The 10,487-nt window shown below is 43.4% G+C and overlaps 1 protein-coding gene across 2 annotated transcripts in view; it reads right to left on the reverse strand.

Moving 5' to 3' along the window:
- Window positions 1-292: 292 nt before the first annotated feature.
- The window catches only part of itgb4 (integrin, beta 4), a 21,523-nt gene continuing 11,328 nt past the window's right edge, over window positions 293-10,487 (reverse strand). The window contains exons 19-42 of one of the 2 annotated variants that reach the window (XM_053503693.1): window positions 10,092-10,137; window positions 9,781-9,975; window positions 9,312-9,415; window positions 9,096-9,154; window positions 8,821-8,844; window positions 8,580-8,728; window positions 8,306-8,485; window positions 7,962-8,110; window positions 7,665-7,869; window positions 6,614-6,934; window positions 6,272-6,423; window positions 5,989-6,169; window positions 5,600-5,737; window positions 5,308-5,490; window positions 5,044-5,178; window positions 3,572-3,736; window positions 3,193-3,339; window positions 2,809-2,922; window positions 2,310-2,459; window positions 2,037-2,225; window positions 1,787-1,942; window positions 1,358-1,516; window positions 1,136-1,252; window positions 293-649 (exon numbers count right to left, since the gene is read on the reverse strand). In XM_053503693.1, coding sequence (XP_053359668.1) covers window positions 519-649; window positions 1,136-1,252; window positions 1,358-1,516; window positions 1,787-1,942; window positions 2,037-2,225; window positions 2,310-2,459; window positions 2,809-2,922; window positions 3,193-3,339; window positions 3,572-3,736; window positions 5,044-5,178; window positions 5,308-5,490; window positions 5,600-5,737; window positions 5,989-6,169; window positions 6,272-6,423; window positions 6,614-6,934; window positions 7,665-7,869; window positions 7,962-8,110; window positions 8,306-8,485; window positions 8,580-8,728; window positions 8,821-8,844; window positions 9,096-9,154; window positions 9,312-9,415; window positions 9,781-9,975; window positions 10,092-10,137 — 3,549 coding nt within the window. In that variant the 3' untranslated portion in view covers window positions 293-518. The remainder of the gene's footprint in view (window positions 650-1,135; window positions 1,253-1,357; window positions 1,517-1,786; window positions 1,943-2,036; window positions 2,226-2,309; window positions 2,460-2,808; window positions 2,923-3,192; window positions 3,340-3,571; window positions 3,737-5,043; window positions 5,179-5,307; window positions 5,491-5,599; window positions 5,738-5,988; window positions 6,170-6,271; window positions 6,424-6,613; window positions 6,935-7,664; window positions 7,870-7,961; window positions 8,111-8,305; window positions 8,486-8,579; window positions 8,729-8,820; window positions 8,845-9,095; window positions 9,155-9,311; window positions 9,416-9,780; window positions 9,976-10,091; window positions 10,138-10,487) is intronic. The other variant, XM_053503694.1, reaches the window with a different exon arrangement.

A 10,487-nucleotide genomic window follows, 5' to 3' on the forward strand; every position in this document is an offset into this window, starting at 1 on the left:
AAAACTAAAAAAATAACAACTTTCCAGATAACTGAGATTGTGTTTAAGTGCAGGCGTACAATAAAACATTCAATAAAAGTTCTGGACTTTAAAAGTGATCCTGTTTGTTTGTTGTAAAAAGCTCCGATCAGTGTATTTGACCTGTTTACAGAAGCACTGAAGTGAAAGTTGTAGAAAAAGTTGAAGTGCTGTGTGAAGTTACTTGTTATTTAAAGATATTATTCCACATAATTTAATAACTTATTTTGACTTAATATTTAACCTCTGATCATTTATTAATGAGATTAGTTTATTAAAGATGACTTAATGTTTATTCTGTGTGCTGTTTGGGTGAGAATGATCTCACAGCACCTGAGCGCGCGGTTCATGGTTCGGTGTGTGTGTGTGTGTAATGCTGCAGAATTTTCACGTCGCCCGCACACACGTACGGCTTCTGCAGCTTACACACTAACGGCTGTGGTGTGTGTGTGTGTGTGTGTGTGTACACTAAACACACCAGGGTCGTATCATCTCCGTGTTCAGGCTTCATAATATTGTTTCTTGGTGACGGTGGACGTCACGCCTCTCTGCACCATCTCCACCTGACGTGTGACACTGCCGCTTATCTCCGTGTGCTGAGTGACCTGTCTGCTCGACATCATCATACCATCTGAAAGAAGACACACACACACACATCAGCAACAATTAAAATCTAGTCTGCTAAATTCTCAGTCTTTATTTAAATATCCCAGATCCCATATATATATGTGTGTGTGTGTGTGTGTGTGTGTGTGTGTGAACCACGGCCCTTGGGAGAACAGCACAGCAGAGCAACAAGGCGGGGGGCGGGCGGGGGGGTTCTCTTCCTTTTCATGTCAGAGGGGGAAATGTAATTGGCTTGTTTAAAGCCAACTAATACACTTAAGGAAAAAGGACAAAACACAGGGCTTCTCTTTTTTTATTTGTTGTGTGCGCGCACACACACACACACACATACACACGTTAAACCCATCTAAATGCCTAGAAGTGATTTAAAAGTGTATTTTTGGATACAAGGTTCCCTTTAAAGTGTTGAGTGACACATAAGCAGTAAAGTTGTGTTATAACTACTCCCTATAGATAAATACAGAGAGAGAGAGAGAGAGAGATGGGTCACCTGAGGTGATGAAGGGTTCAGTGAACATGGTGTGTGTTGTCTGTGACGTGCTCTGCGATGGCAAATTAAACACCTCTCTCCTCATCACAGACTGACTGCCGTACTGACCCATAGAGCCTTGAGACAGACAGAGACGGAGAGACGGCTGTATTACATGGTACATTTTATAATATGTTACACGATAACAAGTTGTGCATATGTGTGTGTGTGTGTGTGTCGTACCATCCTGAGACTCGATGGTGATGATGCCCTCTCTCTCCGGACCGAAGCCCTGCGTGGTCTGAGCCTGGACTTTAAATTTATACGGCACGTTTTCGCTCAGATCAGAAACGGTCAGAGACGTGTCCGAGTTCCCACTGAGCTGGAAGGAGCGCTGGTCTCCTGCACGAAGAACACGACTCTGTCAAATATCATCTTAAAACTGTTTAAATTAAAAAGCAAAAAATTCTGGTAACTGACAATATCTAGTTTCTGGTCTCTCGTTTCCCCCAAATTATTTTCTTTATATAGTCTTTATAGACTTTACCTGCCTTAGCAGAAATGAGAGATTCATCACAATTTTTTTCGCTAAAACTACTGAAGTATATTTATAATAATTTTTGTGAGTGTGACCTCATTGTGACCTGAGGGAAAGTGTAGTGAGACCCTGACCTCCACCATGCAGCTGTTCACACGTGACCACATAGCCCAGGATCTCGCCGTTGGGTTTTCGTGGTTTATCCCAGCTGAGCTGGAGAGTCTCTGGACTTAAAGCGGTGAACACCAGTGGACCTGGAGCACTGGGTGTGCTCAGCGTGAATGAAGAACCTGAGGACACCAGCAAGTAGGGTAAGAAGGTCTGCAATATGGATGTATTTGTAGTTGTTGTTAAACAACATTGTAAATGTGCAGTCTTTTTAACCTGGCACAGGGCTGAGGGGGCTCTTGGGGTCGACAGCAGACTCGATAGTGATGACTCCCTCTCTCTCAGGACCCCAGCCTTCCTGACTTTGAGCTTTCACCTTGAACAGGTAGGACTGGTTGGGCAGAAGCTCCTGAACCACCACGGAGTTCTGCGCTGGGTTAGTGATGTCCATGCGCTTCATTTCACCTACAGGGATAAAATTACAATACATATATAGCATTCTGCAAAAAAAAAAAAAAAATCTTGTCAAAGTTCAACATTGTTACTGACCTCCACTGAGAAGCTGGTAGAGCACACAGTATCCTAATATTGGCTTTTCACAGTGGGGTTCCTGCCAGCTGACCTTCAGTGCTGTGGGGCCCAGAGCTGAAAACACCAGCCTGCTTGGGGTTTCAGGGACCCCACGTGGCAGCCGGGTGTCTGGGGGTAACACACAACCCTTAATAAACATTTCGCTTCAGGGCTGTGTGTAGCAACAGCATGATAGAAGCTTGAAATGACTAAGCAAGGCATCTGCTTAACTAGGACATTTTCTAACATCTGGTTTATGTTTGTTAATTAGCCACTGCACAGAATTACTGAATTATATAAAAACACCTCAAAGAACTCCAGAGCTAGTCCAGCTATTCCAGGTCTAAGAGCTGCAAATATTACACAGCACTGGGTTCTTATGGCTCCTGGGATTGCAATTATCAACCAATCCAAAGAGGAGGTTCTGCTGCTAGGTTTGGACTCCTCAGTTTGATTGGTTGCTTCCATATCGACTCACCCTGGAGAACCCTGTCCAGGTTCTGCAGAGCTTCACTGATGTCATCTGAGCGATTGTGAACGTGGGAGTTGAGGCTGTAACCGGTAGTTGTAGTCTGGCTGAAGCTAGAACCGCCTAAAAGTGCGCCACCACAGGCCATGGCAGGGAAGTGCAGAGCAGGATGGGGTAGGACAGTGACAGACAGGCATGGCAATGCATGGAGGAGAGACATAGCAGAGCAGAGCGAATGTTACAGCAGGAGTCAGTGAGAGTTTGAGCGAGAGGTAACCAGAGATTCCTGCCAAAAGCTGTAATAATTGGCAGCCATTACTTTAAAAATGGAACAATGCCTTTGAGCTGAAGCATGGATCCACAAATAAACACACACTTAGACTATCTACTTACTCAGAATGTCAGAGAATCCTCCAGTCAAGTCACTCATCACGATGGAGTCTCTCACACCGTCGTTATCATAATAAGTTCTGTTTTCGGACCGTTTTCTCAAGATCACGTCCTCCATCTGGATGTCATGCCTGCGAGGCATAGATCCTCCTGAAAGGCAATTATAATACCAAACAGTTACTTCCTGTTATGTTAATTTGCTAAGGCTAAAAACTCTTACTGCATTATCTTTCTTGTGAAATGTGACCCCACCCAGTAATTTCCCATCCTAATCTTGCAAACTTTGAATGCTTAAACTCATAACTAACTAATTTATGAAGAAAGATTGCTTTCAGTATCCAGCTTTATAAATTAACAATAAAAAGTCCAGACATGGTCACACCTTTGCTGGTTATGTAAGTCATAGTGGACTCCATTGACTGGTTGGCCCCACCCGGGCGAGGTGAGAGGCTATAGCTGGTTGAAGAAGTGCTGATGTTGCGTGACAAGGAGCCACTTCCACCTGGGAACAAGAACCCTTGATCCCACTTTCCATTTATGACCTGGTCTGTAGAAACAGAGATGAGAACAAACTAGAATTAGTATTAGGAAGGTAGGATGAATATCCAGCTTTTACTGGGTAGTGATCAGACTTCAAAACAGTTGCCCAGAAATGTTTGACTGTTCTCTCTGTCATATGAAAGAGACAGTTTCCATAGTGCTGTAGATTAGAAGAACCTTCTTTCTCCGAGGACAGCTGTAGCAGGAGCAGGGCTTATGACTAGTATGACTAGTGACTGTATTAGCAGATTCTTTCAGGTGTAAGCCATTACAGTCATCATCTGCATTCTCAATTGCTCACCAGCTATGTGTTGCAGAAGGTAGTTCAACCTAGAGTTTTCTGCTTCACACCGACCCAAAGCATGGCAGCAGCATTGTGAGACAAGCTAGCAATCCAGAACAGGTTTCACATAGATTGAATAGCATGGCAGCAGACTGGCGGCAGGGGTAGGGGTATGCTGGCATGCGGTCTAGCAGGGGACATGTTGAGATCTTCACCTTGTGGAAGGTTCTGGGAATGGCCACCTTGCACAGAGCTCTCAAAACAGCCACCATGTAGAGGGTTCTGGAAATAGCCACTTGGATGAGGGGTCTGGGAATGAGCAGGGGCGAGCAGGTCATCACTTCCTGAAGGGCTTGTGCTTCGGGTGGGGATGACATCAGCAGGAAGTTTCCAGGACACCGTACGAAGATCCAGGTCTGATCCCACTAGCTTAACGTGCTTCCACCGCTTGCCTTCAGTGTTCATGTGGGGGGAAGCAAGCAGAGCATGGAGGACAGGTAGGTAGGCTAGCTATGGTTAGTGACTATATTCAAGCAAAGCAACTGAGAGAGAAGAAGAGGAAGCTTGTATTAAGAGCTTGATGCAAAGTAGGTATTACTTATTTAGTTGCAGAGCCCAAAACTTTATGGACTCAAATGAACCCAGATACTCTTGCAATGGAACAAAAATAAATAAATAAAAAATATCATTAAATATTTTCAATATGTTGTACATGATTATAGCCAATTTTCAAATTCTAGATTTATGAAGTATTTAAAAATTTCTACTGGTGATGATGCTAGCACATCATCCTGCAACAGATGGTTTAACAGAGCATGGTGATGGTGAAGGCAGGTAAAGAGCGCATTTAAAATGATTCAGAGGTGCAGTAATGAAGCAGAGGGTCCTTATTCAATCAGTGTTACTCTTGTGTAAAAAGTATGAAATCCAATATTTAAATATTTGATGTGGACAGTAGACACAGGGATGCTAACAATGATTGAATACCAACGAGAGCATGAAAGCATCCAGCCAGCAGGTTGTTTGCTCACCTTCAGAGTACTCAGACACGCTGGGTCTGGTGCTGGCGGTGGGAGAACGAAGAACTTCATTACTGTACATGAGAAAGCTGTCATACTCATCTCCTGCCTCTGCATCCACAATGGGAATGTCAGGAATAATGGGAACTGATGGGTAAAACACAGACACATTGAGAAAGATATTCAGACTAGCTAGGGTATAACACAGTAAGGTCCAGACTACTCCAGGGGTTTATGGTAAATATTCAAATCACACAGCTCTCCTAAAAGACTTACTGGACATGGGTCTGTGAGGTTGTGTTGCCAGATTGATGGTGGCGTCTCTGTACGGTCCCCATCCCACCTTGTTGCTAGCGCGCACTTTGTAGCAGTAAGTCTGTGAGGGCTGCAGATTCTCAATAAGCAGCATGCGCTTCTTGGGGTTGTCAATCTTCACCTTCTTATCAGGTCCAATGGGTTCTGGATTAAATAAAGTCAGAATCTGAGACGCAGGTGTATACAGGTGCAGAAGAACATCCTAGTGTTTTGATTTTTTTTTCATAAGCACCATATGAATCCTGCCACTTACTGCTGTCCTCATTGATGGGTGTGTAGACAACCTCATACGCCGTGATCACACCGTTGGGCTCTGCTGGTTCTGCCCAACTCAGCTGAGTGACAGTTGGACCAATGACATTGAAAGCCAGGCGACCTGGTTCACTTGGGACTGCACAAAAAAAGACAGCAAGCAGGGAAGGAAAATTAGAACAATGATTTTAGGACAGTCACATGAACATTTCACCTTTATAATCTCCCGCATTCCAAAACACACCTGGACCAGACTGCTATCAGACTTGGGTAACTTTCCCAGAAATGTATACAGTTAAAGTGATTTGAATAAAAGTGACCAGTTAGCATGATCCCAGTGCTATCCAGTGATAACAGATTTTTATTGGTTTATTTGACCGAGTAACGCACCATCCTCAAGAGTCTGGCACTGCACGATGTCACTGTAGTCCCCATCTCCCTGAGCATTGTATGAACACACACGCATCTCATAATCGCAGTACGGGTAGAGATTCGTCAGTTCAGCATGAGTGTTTTTAACGTCCATCACCTGAGCGTCTGCTTCAGGGTCTCCATAGATCCAGTACTTTACCTGGAAATAAAGAAAATCATGAATGTGTGGTTGGAGGTCATCTATATACTGTATTTACCTTTAACGCTTACTAAGTGCTACATGTGAATATGTGCATTTTACCTTATAACCTTTGGCTCCAGACTGAGGGTTCCAGTTAAGGCTGATCTTTTTGGGCCCTGTAGCTGTAGCTTCAATGTTAGTTGGAGCAGAGATTCGTCCAGTGGGAGATGAGGCTTTATTTGGAACAGTTGACATTTTAGAGATGTTATCTCCTATTCCAGAAAACAAAAAAACAGAAACACAGAGAACCTATTAGCAGTTCCTAGCAATTGGCGAGGTCAGGTTGCATTCAGTCAAGTGTAATAACACAGAGATGGATTTCATGTGTGGTGGAGCTCAGGACTCGACTATAGGACTGCGTCACTGAGTCAGAAGATTCAAATTTTTGGGGGGTTTTCTCACCTCTGGGATCAACGATGTTGACCAAGGTGGTCTTCCTGTCTCGGACGAGGCTATTAGTGCTCGGCTCATACAGCTCCAGCTGGAAGCTTTCTGGTTTGGAGGAAATCTGCTGTGTACGAGAGTCGATCACAATGTTCTTTTCCATCTCTCCCGGGGCGAACTTGACCAGGCCGGAGTGGTGGATGCGGGGGGAGTTCACGGTGCGCCAGTTAACAGTAGAAGGATTTTCCAGCCCCTGGGTGCGAATCACAGGGACGGTGTAGAGCGCATCAGATATGTTGAAGTTCTGAGTGCTGTTCTTGAACATGATCACACTGGGATCTAACACACAGGGACAGTAAATAATTTTCGGATTAATATTAACATGGTCAGTCATATGGGTGACCAGCCTGGAGAGCCAGGCACATCCAGATAACAGTTCTGGGCTAACCTCATGACTTGGTTTAATAAATAAATTCTTCATGTTTGTAACTTTAACAGAAGAATGTGCTCCAGTTAGTTCTGATGTTTGTAACGTACATCTGTACCTACTGAACCTTTATAGCACAGCTCAGGACTAGTTTCTGAATCTTGCTTTGTTTCTACCACACCTAATTGTTCAATCACTTAGATACGTAAAGAAAAAAACAGAATTGGAAATACTGTTGTAGAAAAAGAATCTACATTTGGGGTGAAGTTACATAGCTGATGATTTTTCTTGAACAGCAGGTCCCCAAGTGTTTTATTATTCTTACACCATAGCAACTTTTTTTCCCCTCACCAGTCTCTTAACACATTTCTCCTCACAGGAAACTTCACCAAACCAAATGATTTCTATCACCAGTTCTGCTAGGACTTTATTTAACTAAGATTAATTAGTTTTCATGCTAGCTTGGAAGAAGTTCTCCCACTTAAACCAGATTCATATCTGACTCTGATTTTTATTTATGCATATGTGGATTTACTCTCCATACATGATCACATCTTCTGCATTTAATTTATTTAAATTATGTTAATTATGTGGTATGTCGTTCTGTAGTGGCCCATACTGTGTCATGTGTCTGAGCTTCACCTGGCTTGTCAGCGATGTTGATGGTGGTCCGTGGGTATTTCCCGAGTTTAGCGCCCTGACGCGGGTTACTCAGATCCATCACAAACTGTTTGGGCTGTTTTTCCAACAGGGTGTCTCCTTCCCCGAGCTCCATCAGCTTCACAGGAACGTTCTTCTGTGTTTCTCCAGGCAGGTACGTCAGTTCTCCATCCACTGAGATGTAGTCCTGAGGGGCAAAAACATAACAACGTTATTGGTTTACACAACAATCACAGAATACATCAGGTTTATGTACATGAACCTAAACCTTGACCTTACCTTCTTGTCCTTGGCGGTGAGGTCACGCGTGCTGTAGGTAACCTGAGTGCGACCGTCCTCAATAATGTCGCGGCTAATCGGGATGTTAGCTACACCGTCTTGCCGAGCGAAGGTGTATGAGGGCTGAAGGAAGGTCAGAATGCTCTTAGCTGCACACACACACACACACACACACACACACACACGCAAACACTTAACAAATCTACATTTAAAAACAGTGACCAAGAAAGTTTCCTCTGATCTAACAAAAAGGCACAAATTAACGAAGAAACCGTTAAAGAAACACAAATTCCATTGCAGGATCTTTTCAGGAGTTCAAGAGGAAGCGGACCAGCGAGTCTCACCATGTTCTTTAATCACTGTGATGTTGACGTAACGTTTTCCAATGGTGGCGATTCCCTCCGGAACGTCGATGGCCTCCACCAGCAGCTGTTTCTTATCATCATCCTCATCTTTGATGAAGAGTGGAACCCGAACGTCCACAGACTCCACGCCCTCCTGCAGCTCCACGGCCCCTGTCGCCTCTGAGACACAAGCGCAGAACACATTCAGATTTTTAACCGGAATTTAGACTTCACATGTTCTCAACCTGACGTCATTCCCTCTTTAGGGGCTGACCTCTGTCCGTGGCCACGGTGTAGTATCCAGGAACTACTCTCATGTTGCTGAAGTTCCCAGCCTGCACCTGTTTATCGGTCAGGTTAGCAATGTCTCTGTAGGTGGAGCGAGGAGCTGAGAGGACAGTGTCCACGATTGTGTTGTTCTGCCTAAAGAAGTGCAAACAGGTCTGAGTGTAGCTCAGGATATTTATAATAAACCGTTACAGGACCGTTACAGGACTTCAGATTTATAACCTTACCTCTTTCCTGCATTTCTCTGAATCCTGTGGAAAAGAAAAACTCTTAATATATATATATATTTATACAGAAGAAGAAAAAAACACTTTTTCCCATGGCAGGTCCAGACTGTCAGAGCATCATTTGCATCCCGGATCCCGATTGGCTCTGGTATTTTATGATGCAGTAACACTAACATCAGCTGAACATTTTCACTTTTTATTTTTACATATTTTTGCATTATTTCATCTTTTTCAACTTTAAGACCACCTTAAGACGCTCTCCTTGGAGATCTCACCTGAATCTGGTTTTCTGCACCGAGTGAGTGCCGGGAATTTGCCTGAAAACGTTATTAAGCTGAAAAAAAAAACCCACACAGAGGCCATTAAACTCACTAAAACATTACAGCATTAATGAAAACAAAAACAAATATTTCTATTACTGGGTAATAGAAAGGTGTTTTGAGATTATGGAGGATTTTTAAGATGAATGTGCTGCTGATCAGGTGACTCACATTCTCCTCCACTTCCTGTCTGAGGACCTCAGTGTTGCGAGATTCAGGACGCGAAAGTTCATCAGAAAACGGTCTGTGGAGCCGCAGTGAGAGAGGGAAGTCGACTAAAAAAGAGGAAAATAAATAAACAAGGCATACTTAAGAAATTACGGCAAAACTTCTTACCATTCTACAATATCTGACGTTTCTTTACTCAGCTAACCGTAGCCAGCAATGACACAATGACATCTTTATAAAACATGAATTATTTAACTTTTTTTTTTAATTTAAACTTTAAAAACATTTCACTTCCTGCTGCAAAGTTTTCGGTGGGGCTCATGTGACTTTAGCTAAAGCTTATAGATGACAGAAAGTCCAGCTGGGTCAGTAAACGTCGCTAAGCATTTTGGGTAATTTATCCGGTCTAAGGGAGAACGCATGTTGTGCGGTAACGCTGCCGTTAAGAGCGATATTAGTGTGAGGGTCTCACTGATTTCTTTGGGGTTGGGTTGGATCTGGTTCTGAGGGTGGTTCGGTGCGCGGTGCACGTTGTCCTTCACTTTCCAGCGCACCACGTCCGTGCTCTTGGGCGGCCCGGTCCGAACCATCGGCGTGTCCAGGTGGTCCGAGCTCAGTAAGGACTGACGCAGCATGTAGTGATCTTCTTTAAATCCCACCATACGACCTGCACATGGAACCAGAACCAGAACCAGAACCGTGACTGACTGACATTAAGAAGACCTCGCCTCACATCCTTATCCATAATGTCTGATATCAGGTAGGATTAAAGTGATACATTACCCATGGCACAGCACGGGCTGCACACACACAGCCGAGCCAGACACGCCTGAGACACACACACACACACACACACACACAAATCTGTATAAGCCTTTCATTCTTAAGGAATTTACAGAATAAAACTTGTTAAAGTCTTTACACACAAAGTGCTTCAATTACATCCTGTCTCTTATTATAAAATGCAAATCTAAGAGAGTTATTGCGTCATGGTGATGTCAGAGTGGGTGGGGCTTATTTCAAAAAGTTAAAGTACAACATCAGTGGATAAAAAACACTGGAAAAAGAAACATGCTGCTTAAAATTTGTGTAAATAAGTATTAAATTGTAATATTTAAATAATGTAATATTCATCAGATCAAATAGTGAAATAAATATGTAAAATATTGTAGATCGTTC

This window comes from Clarias gariepinus, chromosome 9 (assembly GCF_024256425.1).
Source record: "Clarias gariepinus isolate MV-2021 ecotype Netherlands chromosome 9, CGAR_prim_01v2, whole genome shotgun sequence".
Taxonomy (NCBI): Eukaryota; Metazoa; Chordata; class Actinopteri; order Siluriformes; family Clariidae; genus Clarias; species Clarias gariepinus.